The following is a 25056-nucleotide window of genomic DNA, read 5'->3' as shown; positions in this document are numbered from 1 at the left end:
GATAGATCCCTTTTCCTCTAGCAAAGCTGGGAGGGATATTTTTGTTCATTAATGAATTCGGAATGCCTCTGATCAGGCAAGAACAGGCCCGTTTGTAGGTGGCGTTTCAATGCCCAGGAGCCCCACTACATACCTACCTTCCCAACTAGGTACCTAGCTTGTCCAAGCTGCCGTCAAGGTGGGATGCAGGCCTGTTCTCGGATCTGATAACTCAAAATCATCGTGCAGGTGGGTTGCTTCGGAGTACAGATGCCCACTGTTCCGCCGAAGTAGCGGTAAACGGGAAGCAATATAAAACCACCAGTCGAGTCGGTTGCGAACCACAGTCATCAATTGGCTCTGGCTTTCGCCTGATTTTAGGTTTCTTGTGCTCCTAGATTGTCGAGCCGAAGTCTGTGCCGGGTTCATTCTGACTCTTAGCTTCTCCCACTTTGCGGTTTTTTTTCTCCGAGGGATTGTCTATTTTTTTTTTTTTTCACACTCCCGACCGACCGACCGACCCAGACACAACATCTTTGCATACATAGTACTCAACCCCTCCTCTGCCCCAGCTCACAGCAATCTTGCCATGATCTCGTCGCTCCTACCGTCGCAAATCCTCGAGCCCTTCTGTGAGGGTCGCTAGTATCCCTATACAGGGACCGTCTAGTCCCCCAGGCCACCTGTTCCGACCCTCTTCAGCAGCGCGGCTGCCTGGATTACGTCCGATACAAGCTTTAGAAAAGTTCCGACGGACTATCCGCCGGTGGCCTGGTGGCTTAGTCTAGCATCATACTACAAAACAATATATACTGGCGCAATGTCCTCCCCGTCAATGGCCCAGGAAGTCCGCACATCAGCGCCACCCCCTCTACCGGCGCTCAGGGTGGCCCACCGTCCTGCTGCTACAGAAGCAGCGGAGGACGTACTTTACGGATCGGTTCGTTTTCTGTTTGGCCCTAGCCCTCTGTCCTTAGCCACGTTGTACAGCACAAATTTTAACCCCTCGTCGCCATGACAGATTGCAGGCATCGTTGGAAAGTACATAGAATACCCCTTCGATACAGTAAAGGTCCGATTACAGTCCCAGCCAGATGGCGTGCCGCTTAGGTACAATGGTCCGCTAGACTGCTTCCGACAGTCCATCCGCGCCGATGGGTTTCTTGGACTGTACCGCGGCATCACGGCGCCTTTGGTTGGGGCAGCAGTGGAGACAAGCAGTCTGTTCTTCTTTGAAAGACTAGCACGTGAGCTTGTCTTCATGTCCGGATATTGTCAACGCGGCGAACTGCTGCCCTTGCCTGCTCTATGGGCAACCGGAGCCATGTCTGGTGCCTTCACCTCTTTCCTGCTCACCCCTATCGAGCTAGTCAAGTGCAAAATACAAGTCCCTGATGTAGGGGCCCAAAACGCGCCTCTCAAGCCCCTCGCCGTGATACGGGATGTGTTCCGCCACCAGGGGCTCGCCGGATTTTGGCGTGGACAGACGGGCACTCTAATTCGAGAGGCGGGAGGCTCGGCTGCCTGGTTCGGTAGCAAGGAGACAACGAGCAAGTTGATGCGCGACCACAACATGCGCAAAGCTGCGAGTGATGCCGAACGGGAAGCTCTCCGCACTGGGCCGCTGCCCCTGTGGCAGCAGGCTTTGGCTGGCGCTTCGGCGGGCATGTCATACAATTTCTTGTTCTTCCCGGCGGACACGATTAAATCACGGATGCAGACCGCCCCATTTGGCCAGTCGACGGTTAACCACACTTTTTGGAAGGAGACAGTGTCACTTTGGAACCAGGCCGGCCTGAAAGGCTTCTACAGAGGCTGCGGCATTACCGTTGCCCGCTCTGCGCCCAGCTCGGCGTTTATTTTTATGGTATATGACGGCATGAAGACATACATACCGCTTGCTTGAGTTCTGCAAGTACAGCTTCCAGATCACTGTTTTGTACAGCCACATTTCAGGGTAGGGGGTAGCCAGATGGGATTTATTAAATATGTCAAATTTTCACAATCAAGAATATTTATAGATGACCTCTTTTTTTGGCCTAAAAGTTGGGATTAAGGAATCTCGTAGTAGAGGGTATACCATAGAACAATACAATTCGAACGACAACCATAGTGGGAAGAAACCAGCCGTTTGAAGACAACAGAGTGTTAGACCCTGATTTTTGTGGGTTTGTACAGCGAGAAACGCAAAAATCCATCGGTAGCGCCGGGCCGATCCGTCGGCCTTCATTGTTGCTTGGGTACTTCCTTATCCTTGATATCCCAGCCGTTGAGATACCCGGTGCCAATGCAAAGGTAAGTTGCGTAGCTGAGCCAGGCCACGTAGGGAGCCAGACAGAGGCCGGCAACGCGGTCGACAGAACCCCACAGATATGTGAGGTACGAGTTGATCCCGACGAGGGCCAGGATGTCGACGCTGGCCTCAACCGGGCGCTTGAGGCCGAAGAAGAGTGGCATCCAGACAAGGTTTAGGCCGAGCTGGATAGAATAAAGAGTCGCGCCGTGCTTGGTCATGCGCTGGTGGATGACCGAGCTCAGCGGGGACATTCCAGTGTCAACGGCACGATAGGCGGCATAGCCCATCAGGCCGTAGAGGACCGTCCAAGCAGGCCCGAATACCCAGGCGGGCGGGGAGTAGGGCGGCTGCTTCAGCGATGCATATTTTGCCTTTGTCTTCTTGGCTGTTTTTGCATAAAGGTTGTTTTTATGTGAGTTGTGATGCACACAAGGACGATATGTATAACGGGACTTGGGAACTTACGTGCGGTGCCCCAGCCGACGAGGCTTCCCAGCCCAACTGGAAGCAGAACAGAAGCAGCTGGGCTGGTGAATACCGAGTAAGGCAGGGTGAGCTGGGGAATGTAGGTTGTCATGGTGTACAGAATCCCACGTTTTCAATTGATGAACACAATGATACCCTCGAGATCAAAATCGAAGAGAACGACGATGGAGAGATATATGTCGACAGCACTTGGGAGTCGGAGAACCAATTTGGCCGAACGGACTAACCGCCTTTGCGCTTGCCATAGCTCCCGCGAAGCCTAACGGCCAATGACGACATGACCATCTAACTCCGAGCTTGGGCCCCACCAACCGGGATCAATCGAACAAACGCGAACTTCCTCATCCATCCGAAGCTGAATCGTACCATGTGGTACTAGGAGTAGACCTCTCGGCCATCGGGGTTTTTCAATTGCCGCAGTTCTTTTGTATAAAGCAATGTCAATCAGTCTACGCGAAAATTCGCCTGTGCACAGTCTACCTATTACAACAAAATTATCGTTATTGCTTTGAAAGTAGGTGGGAAGTCAATTAGCGCTAGCTAGGTAGGTAGCTAGCAACTTCCTAGGTGGACTACAACGGATCAATATCGGAGAAAGAAAGGCTTGACCATCAAATCCGGACCGGACTTTGGGACGATTGCTGAGTGACTGATGGTTGTTTAAGACGATACACGTGACCTGTCATCTTTCTTTAGTGCGGCTAAGTCATGGCGCGTGCCCAGTGCTACCGATTCCGGTTGTACGGTGTCGTCTCGTTAGTGTCTCCACACGATGTCGCGCCGCGACTCTCACCTTGCTGGATCGCTGCTCCTTCGATCAACCAACCACTACTTCCTCTTTCAACCATCCCGTCCTGCATATTCTTACTACATAGACCTCGTACCAGACAAAGTTTGGGCCAAAGGCAGTCTGGTGGTCGTCCTCGAGATAACTTCGATGGTTGCCATCGCATATCGATTCAATTGTTCGTTATTATTTCCTTAGCACCTTGTCGTCGTCAATCCCTTCATTTCGCCCTCTTTCCGTTCCATCCCATTCTTAAGCCTGCAGGAGCTACTGAACTCCTCTACATTTTTGTCCCTCTGCCGTTCGCGATCCGCTACTTGGTCGGCACCCTGTGCGAGTCCCCCCGTACCTCCTTGACACCCGCTACATTGGTCTTTATCAATATCAAACCTTCTTCGTGATTCTCTTTGTTGCGCATCCCAGCAGCAGCTCTACATTTGATCGTATATTGGTGCTTGACCTCTTACCTACTTGTTCGTCCACCACTGGCGGCTTCTTCACGCTTCAGCTTCATCCTCACATCGGGTTTTTTTTATTTGTCTTCTTGTCACAACCCATCTCTCTTTTCTTTTCTTTTCTCTCTCTCTCTTCTTTCTCTGAGATCTTGATTTACCACACGAAAAAAAAAAAAACTCCCGTGATGGCTTGTCTAACGGCAATCATGTGGCCAAACAACAGGCTGCATCTTCTTCCATCTTTTACAAGCAAGCATCTGACTGGGCCAGACACGCACCGGGCGTGGAATTCGCCGTAAAAGAACAAGCCACCTACACGCCGTCAGAGTTTCCGGGTCGCCCGGTCGAAAACAATGGATTCATACAGTTCATACCGCGACTCGGCCCGATCCCCCAGTGACAGGGCTTGGGGTGGTCGCGAAGAAACGCGCGTAAAAGACGAGCGCGATAGCTTTTATCGAAGCCGTTCCCCTGGTGCGTCAGCAGATGCCAGATTGTTACCATACGCCAGAAGGGAATAGTATTATGCTAATGTTTTGAATTCGTGTACCAGGCCACGATCGTCCCCGGCGCTCAAACCGATCGAGGTCGCCGCCACCTGTCGATCGTTACGAGCCTAGAACGAGGGGTAGAGACGACTATGGCGGTGCACGCGAAAGGGACCGAGACGATCGAAGACGCGTAACATCTCCTCCTGCAAACATTGACCGGTATGTGCCGGGCCAAAGTTCTGCGGAAAGCACCATGCCACCCCTGGCCTCAAATCCTATTCCCGACCCGCTCAAACTCAACTATCAGGTTGGGTTTAGTTATTTTGGTGAATGGTGGAGGGCGCAAGAAAAGATCAAGGACGAGAAGGAACGACAACGCACGGGACGGCGACGTGAGCCTGAGAGACCCCGTGGACCGGAGGACCGGGAGAATGAGAAAGCCAAGATCCAAGCCGCTTATGACAAGTACAAAGAGGAGTTGCAGTCCAAGATGGCTCAGACCTTTGTGCGCCAACATAAAGACGAGCAATGGTTTCGCGAGCGCTACGTCCCGGAAGTCCGCGATCAGTTCCGTCAGCAGCTGAATGAGTTCCGCCGAGGCGCCTACAGCCAGTGGGAGCAGGATATGGAATCTGGCACATTTGATGAATTTTGTCTAGAGGGTGTTTCCAAAAGCGACAACAACAGTCAGGGCGGCGTGGCGGAGAAGGAAGAGGGCGAGGCGACGGCAAACGAATTTCTTGGCGTCGGTGACCTTGTGCCCGTCAGTGGCAGTGAGGTCCGCGATGAGGCTCTTCACCAGCCTACACTCCTGATCAAGACGATTGCTCCCAGTGTGAGTCGTCAGAATCTGGAGGCATTCTGCAAAGAACACCTCGGGGAGGATGAGGGTGGATTCAAATGGCTGTCCTTGAGCGACCCCAATCCTAGCAAGAGGTACCATAGGATCGGTTGGATAATGCTTCATCCTGCTGCTGAGATTCCTCCGGCTATCGACCGCATGGATCCAAGTGAGGAAGATGGCGAGATGGCGCTCAAGTCGCCAGTCCCTGTGTCGACCGCCGAGAAGGCGTTGGAGGCTATCAATGGAAAGACTGTCAAAGATGAATCCCGAGGGGACTTTGTGTGCCATGTCGGTGTGCATAACCCTCCCCACAACCCTCGTCGGAAGGCTCTGTGGGATTTGTTCTCGGCACCAGAGCGCATTGAGAAAGACTTGGAGCTTGTTCGGCGTCTTGTTAACAAGTTTGAAGAAGACTTTGGCTCTGACTTCAACGCCATCCTCAGGATTGAGGAGAAGGTGGAGGAACTCTTGAACTCGGGTCGCCTGCAGCCTGTTGTGCCATCATCGCCCATCAAGGTCAGGAAGAACCGCACGCTCGGCCTCGACGAGGCTATGGACGATGGGGAACATCCTGAGGATGGTGAGCATGATGATGACGACGAGGGCATGGTAGACGACAATGACGATGAAGTTGATGATCAGAGCCTCTTGTGCAAGAAGAAGCAACTCGATCTTCTCATTGAGTACTTGCGCCGAGTGTTTAACTTCTGCTTTTTCTGTGTATTCGAGAGCGACTCGGTTCATGAACTCATCAGGAAGTGCCCGGGCGGTCATCTCCGCCGCCCCCGGAGCACACTCTCGGCACAAGCCAAGGCCGTCGCACGGGCTAGCGCAGCTGGAGAGCCCTTCCCCGTCAAGAAGCGGGTCGAACAGACTGAGGGAGAAGAAGGAGAGCTGCCAAGCGAAGGGGATCGCCGCCGTCCACAATTGACCAAGTCCGAGCAGCAGCTGCAGCGGGCTTACAATTGGGTCAAGACCTTCGAAGACAAGATTATGCAAATACTAGAGCCAGAGTCGGTTGACATCCGCAAGGTAGGCGGGAAGCCCGTGGAAGAGGCTTTGGATGAAGAACTAGTCAAGTATGTCAAACAGGAGGAGCCGAACAAGTGGAGATGCAAGGCTCCCGAATGCACAAAGCTGTTCAAGGAGGAACATTTCTGGAAGAAGCATGTCGAGAAGCGCCACACCGAATGGCTAGAGAAGCTCAAAGAAGAGGTAAGCGCTTGTTTCGTGATCGTTCGCTGTGGTGACTGGGGATGGTGCTAACACCGATCTCTTTAGATCGAACTCATCAACCGTTATGTGATGGATCCATCTCACATAGCACCGTCACGAACGGATGCAAATTCCAACGGCCACTTCCCTCCTGTAAACGGTCAAGCTCCATCCGGGACACCCCGGGGTTTCAACCTTCAGAACTTCGCAATGAACAACATACTTGCTATGCCAGGGTTTGGCATGCAAGGTGGCTTTCCACCAAACCTTTTTACCGCTGCAATGCAGCAGCCTGTGGCAGGATGGACTCACCAAGGTGGACCCGATGATCGCTCAGGCTCTGGCCCGATCCGACGAGGAGGCGCGATGGGAGGAAACCGCTTTAACAATACACGTTCCGGGCCATATGATCGTCGACCGAATCCCCGATGGGGTCAAGATGGCATGCAGGGCGGCGCGATGGGTGGTGGGCGCGGCGGCAGAGGCTACGGCGGCGGTCGGTGGGGAGACGGTGCCGGCGGAGGAGCGGCTGTGGGTCCGCGGGAAGCTATCCAAGGAAGGACCATCAAGAGTTACGAGGACCTCGACAACGTATCTGGCGGTGGCGGTGGTGAGCTGAATTACTAAAACCGGTGTGAGTGGGTGATGTGTCTCTTAAAGAGTGGACGTGGTGTGTCCGCCGGTTTCCTCTTTGACTTAATCTCAAAGGTTGACGACCTCAGCTTTGTGTTGTAACATGGCGGCTTTGCATCTTCTGGGGTTTCTTTTAAGATCAGATACTTGGGAGGTTGCGGTGTCACTCTCCTTATTTGCAACAGGCGATGCTTTTAGCAGTCGCGTAGAATGGTTTCTCTGTTTTTCTGTAGACTTAGTGTATCAAGTTCTTTCCAGGCAAAAGCTATCTCAATACATGATTGTTGGCTTGATAAATTGCGAGCAGCTCCTTGTAACTAATGCAAAGGTATACAGTAATTTGTACAGAGGGCTGGAACTTTTGACGATACTGCCTTGTCTTGTCGTGTCACACTCACATTAAGACGATAAACGTTGTAATTGTTAGTCTAGTCGACTTTGACGGCAGTTGCGTCAGCCTACCTACCTACCCTATACAAGCCGCTACCCTGCATCTTTCCAGAGAATCCTGGACAGTGGGGCATGCTCCACCGACATTTTCTACCGCGACCGTGAAGCGACAAGGGGTGGTAGGAAAGTCGAGCTCTGGTTTTGGGATTTGATTTGATTTGATGGGCCGGCAGACACGACGCAAGCCGAAACCAAAAGAAAAACTACAAAAAAGAACGAACCAACTTTGATTTTGCCGGGGAACGTCAACCCGGAGGCAGTTGAACAAAGGGGGAGCATAACAACAGGAACGAGGTCGACGAACGACGAACGACAGGAGGAGAGAAAAAAAAAAAAATACGCATCCCGGCCTCCAAAACCATGGCAGCCAGCAGCGCCTCGTCGTACATCCGGCTGGCCAAGACGCTGCCGCCACGTCTGCAGGTTTTCCTGTCGCGATACCCTCCGGCGGCGATCCTCCCCACGGCCAACACCAGCACCGGCACCAGCACCACGACTGGCGAGGCCCAAGACCCGCCTCCGCAGACGACGTACCAGCAGGCGTCGCCCAACCCTTTCAAGCCGACAAAGCACCCGGTGACGGGCCTCTGGCAGAACCCCGTCTACTCGCTGCGGCGGCAGGCGGAGCTCGTCAAGCTGGCGCGCGACCACGGCGTCGAGGAGCTGCTCCCCGCCGGGCCCAAGGGCACCGACGTCAGGCTGCGGAAGCGTGTCGAGCTCGGTCTCAGGGTCAAGGGTACCGGTGTCGGGCAGAAGGTCAAGGGTCACATCTTTGAGAGGAATCTCGTCGACAAGTACGTACTCTGCATGGCATGCTATGTCGTCCTCCTCCTTGTTTCTGAGAGTCTTATCTCCCTCTTTTTATTACCTGCATTCCCGCATTTGTACTGTGTTTGTACCCTTACTGACTGGTTGTGTCTTGTTTTTTTTTCTACTTCTGCAGGATGGAGAAGAGGAGAAAGGCCATGCGCGACATGCCCAAGCTCATTGCCGAATGGAAACGGGTAAGCAGGATCATACTCGGACAAAACCTCCAACAAGCCACTGACCACTTTCCCAAAAATCACAGACCGGACGGAAGAACTGGACCAAGTTCCCGAAATAAACGATTGGTTGGAGATGAATGGGCGACGGCGGCCATCTCCGGTGTACATATCTTGTATCAACATGTTTGCATGGGTTTTGTCAAGACTTGTGTCTCCATATCAAATCATATCACGCAGTGTTGCAGACCTGCAAAGCAAATGTACTTCATCCCCAGCGGCGGCTCCTACGGACAAAGGAGCCCGCTCATGCTGGGCTGTAATATCAAAAACGTCACATCTAACGACTGTCAAAATAGTGATCCGGTCGCATGGTGAAATATAGTAGTCACGTAAAAGGTAACCCCGAAGATTTTAAAGGGCATTTCGGAAGCTTAAAATGGTGCATGTAGGCGTGAGACTGACTGACTGATGTGGTACGGTTTTAGTGCAACCGTACTGGCTCTCATGGTTGGTTTTGGGCCATTGACGGATTGGAAAAATTCTAACAAGAACTTAAAGCAACAGCAACAGCAACAAGTATTTCCAATACCTCTTGCAATTCGAGGTAGCTTGGGCAATCGAGTCGAGCAGAAAATAATGCTATTAACCGTCTGGCAGCCGGTTCACCCCACGAGGTGAAGGATGACTAGGCCTACGTTATCACGAAATCAAGGATAAAATAAAAAATAAAAAAATAAAACCCCTCCACCAGCGTCTCGGAGCTAGCACCATCGTCAATGAGCAACAATACAAGATAATGTACATCTCCGAGGTAACGCATTACGAGGTGCTGGGAATATCGAGAGATATTCTCGACGAGGCCAAGGACACGCAACGACAACAAATCATCAAGCGCGCCTACCACCGCGCTCTTCTTAGGCACCACCCGGACAAGGCAGCAGCAGCAGCCGCCGCCTCCGCAACAGCGACCCCGTCAAAACCAACGGCGCGAGGGGCGGCACCGACAGGGCAGGCAGCATCGACCAGGGGCACCATCTTCACAATCGACCAGATATCCACAGCTTCGGCCGTTCTTTCAGACCGGGCGCGCAGGAAGGAATACGACGCCGCCTTGAGCCTCTCGCGCACCGCCGGCGGCGCCGACCGTCACGGAGACGCAACCGGCCGACAGCCGTCCGACTTCCAGACCGGTATCGAGACCGTCGATCTGGACGACCTGGACGCCGACGAGGAGCGCGGGTTGTGGTCACGTGGGTGCCGATGTGGGAACGAGAGGGGCTTCGAGCTGAGCGAGGACGACCTGGAGGCGGTTGCTGACGAGGGCGAGCTTATAGTGGGATGCCAGGATTGTAGCTTGTGGCTCAAGGTGCATTTCTCTGTCCTGCATGAAGATTGAAAAACAACAACAAATTAATACAAAAAAGGAACACATTGTTCTTGTCCAGAATGATGTCACGACACTCTACCGACCTGCCTTGGATTGGACACCTACCTCATCAACGTTACCTGCTGATTTGTCTTGAATTGGAAGCAATATTTCCACCTGCCACTGCCGCCGGAAGTTTTGCAAAGGCAGGTGAGGCTAGGCAGTTACCTACCTAGCAGGTACCTACCTAGCTTGAACTTTTTATTTGTCCCGAGGTACCTCCTTACCTTCCTTACCTCTACGAGGCGAGGTAGTCATTATTACTGTCCACGGGTGCTCCCCTTGAACCGCCCCGCGATTTCGAGTCTTCTCAGAAAGCTACGGCATCTTTACCCTTCAGATTATGGGAATCAAATTTTGGTTTTTTTTATTTGTCCAGGCGATTCTTCCGCGGAGTCAAGAGTCTAAAATGAGACAAAACATGCAATTCTGAATGTGACCTCCAAAATGCAGTCTTTCATCCGTTGCTCGGCCAGAGAAAGCACCATATTCTTGTGTTGTGTGGGGGGGGGGTTGTGTATTCGCATAGAGGAAAATGAAACAGAGAGGGGGGGAAATCAAGATGGGAAAGAGATGCTGGGTTTTGCGATAAAAAGGGTAAATAAATCTTGCAGACCACACTCCTAGACACCATTCATTTTTCACCACCGGGAGTTTCTACCAAGTAATGACAATCCACGACACCAAGGAAATCCTTTCTCGGCTTTACTCAGCAGGCTTCGGCGCCTCCTCGGTGGCAGCAGCAGCCTCGGCAGGCTTCTCCTCTGTGGCGGCCGCTGCAGAGGGAGCCTCGGTGTGGCCCGTTGAGGCTGTCGGCTCAGCCTCCGACGAAGTCCAGAGAGTCTGATATTAAATTCCTTGGTCAGCATCGTCCTAGATTTCTCCATACCGACATCACCGTCTGTTCACGCAAAGAGATTACTTACGAGGTTGTCACGCAGAAGCTGCATGATGAGAGTTGAGTCCTTGTAGCTCTCCTCGCTCAGGGTGTCAAGCTCTGTTGTACCACAAACGTTTCATCAGCTGTTGCCCTGAGCAAGTCGTCGTCCTTCCCATATATCAATGCGCAACTCACCAGCGATAGCATCGTCAAAGGCCTGCTTGGCCAGATGGCAGGCCTGGTCGGGGGCGTTGAGGATCTCGTAGTAGAAGACGGAGAAGTTCAGGGCAAGACCAAGGCGGATGGGATGCGTAGGAGGCAGCTCGGTCTGGGCAACCTCGGTAGCAGCCTTGTAAGCCTCAAGGGACTTGTCGGCCGAGTCCTTGCGCTTGTCACCAATAGCAAACTCGGCGAGGTAGCGGTGGTAGTCGCCCTTCCTACAAAAAATTGATACCACTTTGTAAGCAACTGAGTGGCTTCGCCATTGAGGAACGGGATAGGGATAAAAACCAACATCTTGTGGTAAAAGACCTTGGACTCGCCGCTCTTGGCCGAGGGGATAAGGTGCTTGTCGAGGACCGACAGGATATCCTCGCAGATCTTGGCAAGCTCGGCCTCGATCTTGGTGCGGTACTCCTTGATGAGGCCGACCTGCGACGAGTTGCCCTTGGACTCCTCCTTTTGCTCAATCGAGGTAACAATCCTCCACGAGGCTCTGCGGGCGCCAATGACGTTCTTGTAGGCAACAGAGAGAAGGTTGCGCTCCTCAACCGTCAAGTCCCTGTCCTCAGAGGCGACGATCTTCATGTTCTCGACCATCTCTGGACGGCCCAGGCATTAGAATCATCGTTCCCATTTGAACAGCGACAGCCGAATGTCACGGTCAGCTCACTCACCCTCATAGCGCTCAGCCTGCTCGGCGAGCTTGGCCAGGTAAACGGCATCTTCGTGACCCATTTTTACTAATTTTGTCTGCGAGAGGCTACGTGTCAGCACTCATGACTACACCATCGGGCGACGCCGCCCAAGTTGAAGCTGAGCATCCGTGGCAAGCGTGACGGGCAATGCGATTGCGATTGCGTGCGCCTCGGCCCGTGATTATTCGACGAGGAGAAGCCAATGGAGGATGCGCGAGACTGGCTTAACGGGGGGGAAAGGGGGCGTAGACCGAAGTGGGTGTGTGCGCATACCGTTTGACGGGGTTTCGGATCTCGAATCGATCAAGGTAAATCTGTGGAGTAGAAGCGGTGAGTGAGGTGGAAGCGACTGGCAAATGGACGAGGAATGGTAGATGTGTAATTCCGAGATATTCAGAGATGAAAGCGAAAGTTAGGCAGGTAAACACGGGTAGGTATGTAGGGTAGGGAGAGTAATGAGGTACATGAAGTCTGTGGCACTTGGGTCGGACGGAAGACTGGAGGGGTGGGTTGGCAACGAGTGGGCGCAGATGCGATGACGACAGTGGGTGCGGTTGCAATGCAACAAGAGGAGACGCATTTGAGGCAGGCGACTGACTGCTGTGGCAATGACCACGCTCTGGTCAAATCCACGGGGGAGATAGGCTAGAGAAGCTGGGGTTTCCCGAAGCCAAAGAAAACGCACCTGTTGGATGATTTCTGATCCCGGTGGTCGCGATTGTGGTTCGGAGGTTTTGCAGTCTGCCGGCAGCGGGCAAAAGTGTCGTCTTTTTTGCTTTGTTTGTTTGTTGGTGGAGGGAAGTTGGAAGGAAATTTGGGATGGGATGGGATGGAATTGAGATGGGGGGGGCAGGGCACTGAGGTGTGCTGCGACTGCACCCGCTGCGACTGACTGGGCTGCTACACTGCATGGAACCTCAGTACCGTGCCTCCCTTCTCCCTGCCTGCATCTACTCTACGTGTAAGGTAAGGTACCTTGGGTAGGTACCCAAGGTCCAAGGTAGGTAGGCGGGCAGCCAGGCAGGGCCCGCCAACTCAGCAGCGGGCGCGCCGTGCCAACAATTTCGCCCTGTAATCAAAAGCACGGACCCCGGCTCGGAATGGCCTGCAAACTTGATGCGTGCCAGCCCGGACCCGGTTCTACACGTGATTTAGAATCAGTTTATCAGTATTGCACCACCCACCTGCCCCGCCTTCCATAAGAAAGAGGGGCAATAACGGCTCCTTTGAACCAATCCTTGACACCGGCCAGATTCGATACACGATTGCCCTCCATACATGTGGCTAGAGAGCTGACCATTCGCGTACAGTACTTTGATTCGAGACCAACTTTATTCCTGCAAACTACCTCGATGCACAACTGCTGTACGTATCTACCGGTACATGGCGTGCAACATTGATAAGCTCACTTTAGACTAGGTAGACTAGTAGTGTCCTGGTTTTCAGGTTTTCATGACTGTGTGCCATGGTGCGGCCGGCGATTTAATCATGACAAGAGCAATCTCCGGGCTGCCATCTGCCACCTAAGATGGATCGGTACCCAGTAGTTAGTCACCTTGGGCTGCTCCGAGTAAGACAACAGCAGAGTCCAGACCCAAGTACTCACATCGTACACCATTTCATATACATTGGATTCCAAGATATTCAGGCCGTGTCAGCCTAAAAGCACCTTAGAACAACCAAGCAATATTTGCGAGGGAAAGGGGAAACGCCCAAGCCGCTTGATTTAGCATTGCGGCATCGTCTAACTAGGTACCTATATATAATGTCTCTACATTCTACATATGGCGGCTCGTGACTTGGTGATTCGGAAGAGTCAAACTCCTCAAGGGCTGTTCACATGATCGTATTGACATGAATAATCATAACAGGCTTTGTAATTTAGCGCAGTTATTACGAATGTTCTCGGTCTGCAAAATCTCGAATTATAACCCCTTTCCATGCAACATGACTGGCCTGACTTGATAATCTTATGTAGCCAGTCCCTGTTTTCCCGATGGACTCCACCGACGGCTGGTATTTGTGTGGAAATATATATACACTCGACCCAACCTAGGTACTTAGATAGGTACTTATCTGCGCTCGTCTCGGGGTTGTTTTAACTACAGCGATAAATTCACCAATCTCTACCAGATATGCATACCTTACAACACCAACGACTCACAAAAAGTTCAAAGTGAATATGGCTGGCGCCTCGGATGAGACTGGCCGGTCCATCATGGACCAGCTGCTCGCCTCGCCAGACCAGTTGTAAAATTCTCGTCCTCGTCTGGCCCGAATCCATCAACAGGGAGGTGTATACACCGATTTTGCTAAGCGAGGTGCCACGCTCAAGGTGGTCGATTCTAAAGACACCCAGGCACTCGCAACCCTTCTCACCGGCGCGCATGTCATCGTCTCCTGTCTAATAGAAGAATCCCTGATTGACGCGGCTCACCAAGCTGGCGTCGGAAGTTACGTGCCCAGCTTCTGGGAAACCTGCTGTCCTCTGCGTCGCACCTTGAGATTGAGAACAACGGGAAGACTATCTGGATTGGTGCAAGCGATTGTATCTCCCCTAGAATTTCATCAATATCGATAGATATCACTTCACCTGATACCGTCATATAAGGCGACGGGAATACCGAGTCTATCACAGTAGATGTAGCCGATATTGACAAGTACGCCGTTCGCATTATCACTGATCCTTGGACCCTAAATAGAAATGTTTGCTTTTACAGAGGTGACGACGCAAAACAAAGTCTGGAATACGGTTGAGAAAGCCACTGGCGAAACTATCCCGAGGACATACCCCTCGAAGGAAGGCGACGAGAGAATCTTAGCTTCCGCTACTCAAAACACTCGCCCAGAACCCGCGTGATGAGCCTACGATTCCCAAGAGGGTAATGACGGAAAATGATACAATGTAGGCATCCGGGGTGAAAATACGCCCGAGCAGGCCAAGTATCTGGGTCACATAATCGCCAAAGAGTTGTACCCAGATGTTGAATACACGTCTGTGGACTAATTTAGTATATTCACAAATTGGTGAAGTGTGACAGGAGTGCTTGGGTATAAGCCGGTGCCGGTCGGGACCACATGTTGAACAGGAAGAACAGACAGTCCGGAGACCTGAGCAGAAGGGCAACGGGGCTGGCAACGAGTCAAAACCGTGATGATCAGACAGTTAACTAGGGAGAGAACAAAAATAAGCTACCTAGGTAGGTAAATAAAAATCAATCGTGTCCTTTTTCGCCCAAACTATGAACACTGAAATAAGGGACTTTCAGGGGCAGCTTACTCATGGTAGGGGCTAAATGTACCGGTAATGGATATACCAGGCAGACATGGGACCCCTTTGATCGAATTTATGGGTCGCGCTACATGCAACGTAAGGTACCGCCGCAGCTATCGAGCATTGGAAGCTCTAGATTTGGAATAGTTCCAGGTAAACCGGTAGTAATATCAGATAATTCAGAATCAAAACCCTGTAGATTTAAATTGAGTCGAATGCATGCATCATAAGTAGGACAGTTATTTATGAATCCAAAGTAAACGGTTATGGCTGCCTCAGGCTGACGAGGATTCTGGAATCATCGTACCACTCGACGGGGTCGGCGGGGGAAAGCTTGGGCCCTGCGGTAGCTCCAAAATAGCCTTGGCATAACAAACTACGTCAATTTGTTGACGTACGATCCAATCCTTAGCTGACTGCAGGCACGCACCTCGGTCTCCAAGTGACACCACCACCTTCATCATTGTCACAAAAAACCACCACACCCACCCACACATAAGATTTCAAACCACACCTAACAAAGAAATCAATCCAAACATCCCTCATATTCAAAATGCTTCGCCAGTCATTCACCAAGGTTGCCGGGCCCGCTGTCAGGCTTTCAAACACTCGCGTTGCCTTCTCGACCTCAGCAGTTAGGATGGCTGAGGGTGATCTCGGATCTACCCCAAAGACTGGTGGCGGGTGAGTAGGACACAAAATGTTTTTTTTCTTCTTCCCCCAGGTCAATCCAGCTCATCAATTGATGATTGGGGAACAAACGACCTGTGCATGTTATGGAGAACATTCACTAACAGAACAATGATTTACGGCCTTCGTCCAGAGACGCCTTCCAGAAGCGTGAGCGCGCCCAGGAGGACTACGCCATCCGCCAGCGCGAGAAGGAAAAGCTCCTCGAGCTCCGGAAGAAGCTCGCTGAGCAGCAAGCCCACCTTACCAAGCTTGCTGAGCACATGTACGCGATCCCCTACCGGATAATCCGGCCTCTTGGTCCTGTTGGCGAGGGCTACCCTCCTTTGGCCTTCTGGCAACATATCAACATAAATGGAATGTATAGGCTGACGCATCATTGGCAATCTAAACAGCGACGAGATGACCAAGCAGCAGGGAGGCGAGCAGAACTAAACAGCTATGCTTAAATGGTTGCTAGGGACAGGCTTTGACTCTGCTCGACCTGACGGTCTAAACTTCTCAGGCACACCTGCAAAGAGATAACAGGGAACAGAAACAACGAAGATTGCTATTCGGACATCTTGACATCAACAGCTCTCCTCTATCATGACGCGCATTTGTCTAACTAGTTTTGTACATAATTTCGCGTGTAACAATCAGCTTTGCGTTTGCTTGCCTTTTTCTCATACCCCACGAAAGTCTCTGTGAAATTCAAGAGACCATGTGACAATTGAGAGCAGTAGAGCCCACGAATGTGAATGCTCTGCACTCATTCCTCTAACTACCAATTCATGCTAGATAGTCAAAATATTAGGGAAAAAAAAAAAACCAAGCCACGACGCCGTTTCACCTTATCCTAACGACGGCCCATGTATGAGCGATAGAAGCTGTCAGTCACATCACCATCGTCACCACCATGACCACCAGTGCTGTTTCCAGCCTTTTGGGCCGCTGCAACCTTGGCCTGAAGAGCCGATGCGTTCGTGTCGATCCATTGTAGTTGGCTGAGGTGTCCGTTGAGCACGCGAACAATCTGGGCCAGCTGTATTGAACAGAAAGAAAACAAAATGTCAGCATATGAACTTTGCGATGTGATAATCGAGCGTTTGCTCCCAAAAATTTAAAAAAAAAAAATTACTTACGGGGTCATCAGGCTTGCTGCCCTTGCTGATTGTGCCAGAGATTTCGTTGATCTCCTTGATCATCTTGCCCAGATCCTTGCCCATCTCGTCCAGGCGGTCCGTAAGGCGCTCAGCGAGCTTATATGTGCGCTCACGCTCCTGATCGGGCCCTGCAAGTTGCTCATCCTTGCCAACTTGTCGGGAAAACATATCATTGACTTCCTGCTCGTAACGGTCAAGCCAAGATGCAAGTTCATCTTGCTGGCTCTCGACAGACTGCAATTGTCGTTCGATTTCGTTACTGGCCCGCTCCGCCTCGTATGTCTCCAAGTACAGCTTTTGAATCTTTTCTCCGTTCTCAACAAGGAGACGATCCCAAGCTGCCACCTTGGACGCCTGGTCCTTGAACTCCTTTTGATATTTGTTGAGGTCCGTTGCCCATCGTGTCATAATCTCATCCATGGTCTTGTTCTTCAGTCTCGGGAGTGATGAGGTGGGTCCCATGGTTGAAGTGTTCAGAGCAGATGCAGCGGGTTGGCCGGCAGCGCCTGTGGTACTCTTAGCCGCATCAGCTCCAGTCGCAGGCTTGAGCCCGCCAAGACCAGTCGAGCCCGCAGTCGTCGTGGCTGCGGTAGTAGACGTGGCTGTAGACGCTGCCGGTGCTGCCGCTGAACCGAACAATGATGGAGTAGCCCCGGCTGCTGTTGTCGTGGCTGGCGCCGCCGCTGTCGAACCAAATAACGATGGCTTCGAAGGAGCTGCGGTTGTGGCAGCCGGTGCCGCAGCTGAACCGAACAGTGATGATGTCGACGCGGCTGTCGTGGTGGCAGCCGGCGCCGTCGATGCAGCAGACGTAGTGGCAGGTTTAGCGGCGGCGCCGAACAGACCAGAAGGAGCGGCCGCAGGAGTTGCCGTGGTTGCGGCTGTGCTGGCCGGGGCGGTAGATGCTGCAGAGGTGGCGCCAAATAGGCTGCCAGTCGACGCGGGCTGGGTGGAAGGTGTGGCACTCTTCGCGCCGAAGAGGCCGCCCGAGGCCGGGGCTTCTGTTGATGCTGGCTTGTTTCCAAACAAGCCGCCGGATGCAGCAGGTGCTGCCGAAGCACCACCAAACAACGAAGGCCCCGTGCTACTTGGCTGACTCGCACCACCAAACAGAGGTGCCCCCGAAGCTGCGGGTTGCGAGGGTGCGCTGGAAGCGGCCGGTGTGGCGCTGACCTTGGGAGCTCCGAATGTTAAAGATGGAGCTTGGGTGGCGCTGGATGTTGCCGGCGCAGCTCCAAACAGGCCTGGTTTCGCAGCTGCGCTGGGAGGGGGGCCGGCAGGTGTCGTTGAGGGCATGGGGAACAGCGGCTTTGAAGGTGTTGTCGAACCCAGAGTAGCACCAGAGTTTGTTCCAGCGAAAAGGCCTCCCGCTGAGGGAGTAGTTGAGGCAGCACCCGCGGTGCCGCCAAACAACGGGGTAGATGTGGCATTGGTTGTAGCAGGTGGAGTTGCTGCCGAACCAAAAAGTCCTCCTGTCTGAGCTGGCTTGGATGCGTTTCCAAAGAGACCGCCGCTGCTACCAGTATTGCTGGCTCCGAACAACGGTGCACTGGACGTGGCTGCTGGTGCTGCTGCTGTGCTTGCGGGCTTGGCGCCAAAAAGCGACGGTGTCTGTGCTGTCGTGGTAGAGCTCGAGTTGCCAAACAGCCCGCCGCCGGTACTTGGTTGAGCAGCGCCGGTTCCCGTGGCTGGTGTTGATGATTTGTTGCCAAAACTGAATGCCGGGGTGCTGCTTCCTCCTGCTGCTGCCCCAAACAAACCACCTGATGCCGGGGCCGAAGTGCCCGGTGTAGCACCAGGAGTGCCAAAGCTGAAGGGTGTGGACATTTTCGCGGTATCTGAACTAGAGTGAGGTGACTCTCTGCATTAACGAATGGCCGAAGAACGAAATGCAAGCTCTGCAGATGAGGTTGCAAATCGTCGGTTGGTGCTCTTTCGCGAAGCTGGTCGAGACACTGCGCAGCTGTATGGCGCAAGCCAAATGCTTCAAAGTGGCGTAAAGACTGGGGGTAAAATTCTTGACGGTTTAAAACAAAACAAAAAAATATCGAATTGAATTTCGCGGGCTGGCGTTTTCCATAGGTAACATCCAAAGGGCACCGCAAACCGCGACGCGAATGGAATGTTTGAATTCTTTGGCGCAGCTCAAAGAAAGCTGGGTGACCCGCTTGTTGGTGGGTTCTCCAGCATGACTATGGCCAATCAACGGCTACCTGGTCCGCCATAGGTGCCTGGTGAAGGGGCTTTACCCACTCACGGGGGTTATCCATGCCTGGCAGAAACGACATCATTGAGAGCATGGATAATTCCCCAAGTACATTCACACTTAGTTTACCCTCCTTGAAACAGCCGCCCCTGTTGTCTCCTTTTTCGAGAGAGAGAGATGATTTTAATTTAATGCGCCCATTAGCTTCGCATTGCACCTTATTGCTCGATTGTATTTTTCGGATGGTTCCGATCAGATTGACCTTGAACCCCGCCTTGTTAATACCTTAAGTAGTTAAAATATCGTGTCACTTCTACCTACCACCAACCTACATACCTACCTTACCTACCTAATCTAGGTAGCTTACCTCCTCCATCCAGTATCTTGTCCCGGCAGTGCACCTCACCTACCATGGCCGGTGGAGAAGATACGCTGGCGCCTCCAGCAAAGACCAACACACAAGATCCTGGCGCGCACGAACTAGGTTGGTAGCCTGATAATAGGAGGCTTTAGTATGTGCGAAAGGGCTCAGTGCGCTAACTGCTGGCCGACCTGACAGAGTCCGAATCCGACGACCACTTCTCAGATGCACACTCCGCCCCCTCGGAAGCTGGCGAGACCTCTCCCAAGCTCCCGAAGACCAGGGTGGAAAAGGTTGATAATGAGCCATCTTTCGGCGAGGTACCCGGAACTGAGGCATACCAAAAGCGGGCAAGCGATGCTGAGCCTGATGAGATTGCCGTTGCCCCAGAGTCTTCCAGTGCCGTTGGCGAGCCCGAAGACAGGAAACAGGATTCATCCTCAGAGAAGCCGCAGGTGCCGCTGACTGTGGTGGAAGAGACTGTGGACTCGGCCGGATCTATAACTCATTCCGGAACACATCATGAGTCGGATGCTGTTCCCGACAAGGTGGTCAAGGTGGATGAGGGCAAGTCTGACGAAGACAAATCTAGTTCCAAGGATGGTGAGGCATCTTAGCTCCCCGCCCTCGCACTTGCATGTACTTTCCAGCCTTTTTTCTTCCTCTTTGGATCTCCTTGTATTGACGGATTGTTAATAGGGGCCATATATACTCCAGTAGCAACTTCATTACCATCGCCCCCAGCAGAACCTGAAGACACTCCACAGAGTCCATCAAAAGTTGCTGCCAGTGCTTCTCTTGAAGAGTCAGGTAGCGCTACTGCGCCCGAGGAGGAGGAGGATGATGATGATGATGATGATGGCGACTTCGGGGATGACTTTGATGATTTTGAGGAAGGTGGCGGCGATGGGGATGATGACTTTGGTGATTTTGACGATGGTTTCCAAGAACCAGTAGCTCCAGAGGACGCCCCTCCGCCAGTCGCTGCACCCCCGCCGCCAGCTCCAGGTTATATCCTCTCCTTTGTAAGTCTAATCTTGGCGCAACCACTTTTTTATACTCCATGAAAACTGACCAAATCCACAGCCCGTTCCTGACTTCGAAGGCCTAGATGCCGACGCAGTGATGGCCACCACAGAACCTTATCTCAACGCTATATACCCACCAGACGACGACGACATAGTCATCACTCACTCATACCCAAAAGACAACCCGATATTCCAAACCCCGCGGAGTGCATCTTTATGGGCGCAGCTAGTTGCACCCCCTCCACTCCAGCCGCCGGACTGGATCCGCTCCCGCATCCGCCGCCTCTTCCTTGTGTCTCTAGGCGTACCTGTGGACCTCGATGAGATCCTGCCAGCTTCCAAGCAAAAGAAGCTGGTTCTACCATCTCTCAACCGCGCCGGGTCCCCCCGCACATCCACGGACTCGCGAAACATCACCAGGCTCAAACAGGAGGCCGGCGCCTCGACAACGAGCCTCGATTCGCAAGGCATCAAGAAGCCTCGTCCCAGCGGCGATGCAACCGGCGCGTCCTCCTCGACCGCACGCAAGAAAAACGAGCCCGTCGAGCCCGAGCTTGACCTAGTTTCTGCCAAGCAACTCTGCATGACCACCGACGAAGCTCTCGACGGCATGACGGATGGTGAGCTGAAAGAGCATGTTGCCAAGCTCCAGGCCATCGAGGGCGCCGCAAAAGAATTACTGGAGTATTGGCAGAAGCGCACAGACGAGAAAATTGGCGACCGAGAGGCATTTGAGGGTGTCATTGAAAGTTTAGTGAAGCACGCAAGAAAAGTCAGAAAGTAGAGGAAGAAAAGGGGCGACCAAGGTCCCCAACCTCCGCAAGGTGATGATAATAATAAATAAAGAGAAATCTCTGGTTGAATCTCGACTTTTTATAGACCTGATACACACAGTAACTCTAGTTCCCGCATTCTAGAGTGTCTGGTAACGCAAATTCATATAAACAGTGGCACGAGAGAGGACCTTGACACGATGTCATGACAGTCCTGCGACATGTAGAGCTCTTTTACTTCCACCTAGGGAGCACTTCACCGTAGGTGGGTATGTAAAGGTGAACCAGGCAAGTACGGAACTCAAGAGTGGATTGGGTCAATATATGCCAGGAGACCAGTCAATGGCGGGCGGATGGGCAAACAAACATGTCATAGGACAAGTACCAAGAATGCTCGGCAGAACGCACGAGTCTGAGAAATGTAATCGAAATTCGTCAGATTTCAACAATGGGCTTACTCAAATGACTGGTATTTGTCTAAGCCGTCGATTCTATTTTGTTAACATCCGGACCTACTGCGCCAGGCCACAAAACCAAATATCACCAAAGCCCTTATGAAGTGGTCGGCTCAAGAGTTTTGCCTCTGCTGATGGTTAGCACTAGATCGATCAGTCAAAGCGTAGGGATGCGAATCAACTTACGCAGCTATAGTTGCCCAGCCGATAAGACGCCAATGTTTCTCGATACGACGACTCAGCGCAACCTTCTCTCCAATGTTCGTGCACGCTGGGCTCGTAAGAATGAGCTTTGCAGCATCCTTCTTGATAGCTGACACCTTGGCACCAGTTGATGTTGAGCCAATGTTGACCATAATAACTTCGTTTTTCTGGAGCTTCTCAACCTTGGCTTGCTTGCCATCGGCAGTCCTCACACCCAACAACCGGCGGAGCAGGTAAAAGTTGACCTCAATCTCGCTGTAGATGTCTGGCAGGCGACCCTTCAGACCAAGAACGTGACCAACGAGACGATCAGCTCTGCATAGTGTGGGATCGATGCGTGTACCGACACCGATCAGACCACCGGGCACGGCGTACTTGAGCTCGTTGGCTTCCGAGTTCAAGGACACTATTCTGCTGAAAATTGGCGTGCACTGGAGATCTCCCTTATCGTCTCGAGTGACAATGCCTGGCCTGATCTCAATCTCGTCTCCAAGCTTCAAGATACCGTGCAAGATACTGCCTCCGGCAACACCACCCTTCAGGTCGTCGATCTCAGCACCGGGCTTGTTGACGTCGAAAGAACGGATAACAATCATCTGGGGGTCGACAGAAAAGTCCCTGGGAGGGACGGGGACAGTATTGACGATGGCCTCAACCACAGCGTCCACGTTGAACTTAAGCTGCGCGGAGATGGGGATGATGGGGCTCTTTCCAGCCACAGTTCCCCTGATGAACTTCAGGATGGACTGGTAGTGCTGTTGAGCAGCCTCCTCCCTCATCAAGTCGACCTTGTTCTGCAAAATGATGATATTCTCGAGCTTCATGATTTCAATAGCAGCAAGATGCTCGGAAGTTTGCGGCTGAGGGCAGGACTCGTTTCCGGCAATGAGCAAAAGCGCGGCGTCCATGACCGCGGCTCCTGACAACATGGTGCTCATCAAAATGTCGTGACCAGGGCAGTCGACGAAGCTTGTGTGGCAAGGGTTAGCAAAAGTTTTGTATGGGTTATAACAAGAAGGTATGTATACTCACGAGACATGTCGAAGAAGCTCATATTTACCCTCGCATCCTTCCCTCTCACAAGGCGGGTCGACCTCCTTGTCACTCTTGTAGCTGCGGAATGCGGTAGGGCGAGGGCATTTGGGGTTGTTGCACCTGTAGATTTTGGCGTTGGCGTAACCAAGCTTGATGGTAATGTTGCGAATCAGCTCGTTCTTGAAACGAACGGTCTGGACGCCAGAGATGGCCTTGACAACGGTCGATTTACCGTGAGCGACATGACCGATGGTTCCAATGTTGATGGTGGCTTGTCTGGCGATAATCTCTGGCGTCAGAGGATTTAGTTTGCTGACATCGAGATCCTTGGGGTCTGTTTGCGGTGGCAGCTCAGGTCGTTGGATCGGAGGCGGAGCCACTGCGGTCTTCTTCAGGGCCGACTTGAGCGGCTTCTCATCAATCTCGCCATCGGAGTGGTCCTGGGGGTCCAAGCCAGGAGAGTCGGGGCCCGAGTCCGACTCGGACTCGATATCGTTGCCAAACTTATCGCCGTTCGACATTACGATGGCGGGGTAATCAACCTTTTCTTATTGGCAGTGGTGGTCTCTAGTGGTATTAAGATCTGGAATATGGGTTGAAAACCTTCGGGGCACGGTAGAGACGAGCTCGTGCTTATTGCTGATGATCCAGCGGAGCCTCAAAAAGACGTGATGTTGGTTGGTGGATTCGCGCCAGGTCAAGGCTATTCAAGATTTTGGTGGTTTGCCTCTACGGAAATTTTGGTGTGCTGTTGTTCAATCATTGAGTCACTGCAAACCAAAGCATCCATACCTTACGCTAAGCCGGTTTTGGACGAACGCGGGGTAGATAAGATAGACTCGACCTTCTGTGGAGGGAGGCTTGTGCCCAGGCTTTAGGGATGGCAGCCCTGGGGCTAAGACAAGAGCAGCTTTAATTCAAGCACGGCCGCAAGGGCCGGTCGCGTAGAAAGCTGTCCGACCTCGATATCGACCGCATCGGACTTTTTACTTCGTGGAAGCTTGGCATGAACTCGGGCGTAGGACGGCTTGATGCCGCCCACAACCCACAACAAGCAAATTGCAGGTAAGCAAATCAAGACCAAATGAAACTAGGAACATTTCAGGGAAATACGGGAATTGAACACTGATGGTGTCTGCAATTCGCAGATTCATCATGGTTTCAATAATTCGCCTCCCAAGTCTGTTCGTATGTACAGTCTACCTGGGTAGATCATGAGCAGTAGCAAATTGCAGCTGTTTTTGTTGTCTGTGCCCTGTAAACCCAGATCCCATTGTCTGCAAACACGAAAACAGGTTTGCATTCAATGTAACTGACCATGGCAAGCTGGGGATCAACTCTTCCACAAAACATACGGCGAAACAAAACGGGGAATTTGTAAGTATAGTAGCAAAATTTCATTTAACAAGGAGGCGATTGATCTTCCCCCATGCCATCTGATGACATCCATTTCGCAAAATCTGTTGGCGCACGGCGTGCCGCTCTGGCAGCGGGAAGATCCACACAGGCAGCCAAACCTCAGTATGTAATTGCACTACGTAACTGCCGAGCTAGCATTTGCAGGGTTGTGAGCTTTTTTTAAACTCTTCTATCTTAAATTTTGTCAGACACTTGCGAAGCTCGTTTGTGTTGAGGAAAGGGGAACTATGTTCTGGGTGGGAAGGCCCTTAGACTAGTTTAGTCTGCATTGAATGAAATATTATGTCCGATCATCATTGCTTGTATGTACGGAGTATGATGGTGCAGTGGCAAGATCCGGATTGAATAGCAAGATAGGTATAATGCTAATTATAGCTTGGTGCATAGCTTTAGCACTAAAGATTTCTCAATGAATAGTGTGTGACCAAAGTCATATTGCACGCAACGTTCTTGATGCCAAGGTAAAGAAAGGTACCTCTGTCTTCCAGAAGTGGTCAGACTTACGGGATAAATTACAACGGGGTATTTTACCTGACGAACAAAACTTCCGCTTCAAGGTGACTGAGTGATGACACCCAATGTAAGCGAGCTAAAGGTGAGTCTTGGCAAATTTAGATATCT

General features: G+C 52.1%; 9 protein-coding genes across 9 annotated transcripts; 5 read left to right on the top strand and 4 right to left on the bottom strand.

Annotated features, from left to right (window-relative positions):
- The first annotated feature begins 285 nt into the window (after positions 1-285).
- On the top strand, positions 286-1956 carry PgNI_03915 (uncharacterized protein). The gene is made up of 2 exons (XM_031123967.1): positions 286-919; positions 1001-1956. The coding sequence occupies exons 1-2, from the start codon at positions 800-802 to the stop codon at positions 1883-1885; spliced, it is 1005 nt and encodes a 334-aa protein (XP_030983437.1). The 5' UTR covers positions 286-799; the 3' UTR covers positions 1886-1956.
- PgNI_03914 (uncharacterized protein) lies at positions 1945-2936 on the bottom strand. Its single transcript, XM_031123966.1, has 2 exons — positions 2741-2936; positions 1945-2660 (listed from the first exon to the last, which is right to left on the bottom strand). The coding sequence occupies exons 1-2, from the start codon at positions 2850-2852 to the stop codon at positions 2206-2208; spliced, it is 567 nt and encodes a 188-aa protein (XP_030983436.1). The 5' UTR covers positions 2853-2936; the 3' UTR covers positions 1945-2205.
- Positions 2937-3437: 501 nt separating this feature from the next.
- On the top strand, positions 3438-7478 carry PgNI_03913 (uncharacterized protein). Its single transcript, XM_031123965.1, has 4 exons — positions 3438-3726; positions 4227-4477; positions 4557-6553; positions 6620-7478. Exons 2-4 carry the CDS (start codon positions 4357-4359, stop codon positions 7178-7180), a joined length of 2679 nt encoding a protein of 892 aa, XP_030983435.1. The 5' UTR covers positions 3438-3726; positions 4227-4356; the 3' UTR covers positions 7181-7478.
- Positions 7479-7743: 265 nt separating this feature from the next.
- PgNI_03912 (uncharacterized protein) lies at positions 7744-10018 on the top strand (the record flags this gene model as incomplete). Its single annotated transcript, XM_031123964.1, has 4 exons — positions 7744-8430; positions 8580-8640; positions 8706-8952; positions 9374-10018. Exons 3-4 carry the CDS (start codon positions 8812-8814, stop codon positions 10016-10018), a joined length of 786 nt encoding a protein of 261 aa, XP_030983434.1. The 5' UTR covers positions 7744-8430; positions 8580-8640; positions 8706-8811.
- Positions 10019-10390: 372 nt separating this feature from the next.
- On the bottom strand, positions 10391-12750 carry PgNI_03911 (uncharacterized protein). The gene is made up of 7 exons (XM_031123963.1): positions 12531-12750; positions 12119-12159; positions 11825-11900; positions 11443-11749; positions 11124-11365; positions 10975-11045; positions 10391-10891 (listed from the first exon to the last, which is right to left on the bottom strand). Exons 3-7 carry the CDS (start codon positions 11883-11885, stop codon positions 10754-10756), a joined length of 819 nt encoding a protein of 272 aa, XP_030983433.1. The 5' UTR covers positions 11886-11900; positions 12119-12159; positions 12531-12750; the 3' UTR covers positions 10391-10753.
- Positions 12751-15672: 2922 nt separating this feature from the next.
- Positions 15673-16244, top strand: PgNI_03910 (uncharacterized protein; the record flags this gene model as incomplete). Its single annotated transcript, XM_031123962.1, has 3 exons — positions 15673-15803; positions 15943-16074; positions 16205-16244. 3 exons carry the CDS (start codon positions 15673-15675, stop codon positions 16242-16244), a joined length of 303 nt encoding a protein of 100 aa, XP_030983432.1.
- A 403-nt stretch (positions 16245-16647) lies between these two features.
- Positions 16648-18781, bottom strand: PgNI_03909 (uncharacterized protein; the record flags this gene model as incomplete). Its single annotated transcript, XM_031123961.1, has 2 exons — positions 16648-16833; positions 16934-18781. 2 exons carry the CDS (start codon positions 18779-18781, stop codon positions 16648-16650), a joined length of 2034 nt encoding a protein of 677 aa, XP_030984651.1.
- A 538-nt stretch (positions 18782-19319) lies between these two features.
- On the top strand, positions 19320-21435 carry PgNI_03908 (uncharacterized protein). Its single transcript, XM_031123960.1, has 4 exons — positions 19320-19644; positions 19720-20124; positions 20221-20546; positions 20608-21435. The coding sequence occupies exons 1-4, from the start codon at positions 19572-19574 to the stop codon at positions 21331-21333; spliced, it is 1530 nt and encodes a 509-aa protein (XP_030984652.1). The 5' UTR covers positions 19320-19571; the 3' UTR covers positions 21334-21435.
- A 33-nt stretch (positions 21436-21468) lies between these two features.
- Positions 21469-23741, bottom strand: PgNI_03907 (uncharacterized protein). The gene is made up of 3 exons (XM_031123959.1): positions 23014-23741; positions 21964-22950; positions 21469-21908 (listed from the first exon to the last, which is right to left on the bottom strand). The coding sequence occupies exons 1-3, from the start codon at positions 23535-23537 to the stop codon at positions 21875-21877; spliced, it is 1545 nt and encodes a 514-aa protein (XP_030984653.1). The 5' UTR covers positions 23538-23741; the 3' UTR covers positions 21469-21874.
- Between the last annotated feature and the right edge of the window lie 1315 nt (positions 23742-25056).

This window comes from Pyricularia grisea (assembly GCF_004355905.1).
Source record: "Pyricularia grisea strain NI907 chromosome Unknown Pyricularia_grisea_NI907_Scaffold_2, whole genome shotgun sequence".
NCBI lineage: Eukaryota > Fungi > Ascomycota > Sordariomycetes > Magnaporthales > Pyriculariaceae > Pyricularia > Pyricularia grisea.
The sequence above is the reverse complement of the archived record's forward strand: the minus strand, read 5'-3'. Positions and strand labels throughout refer to the sequence as shown.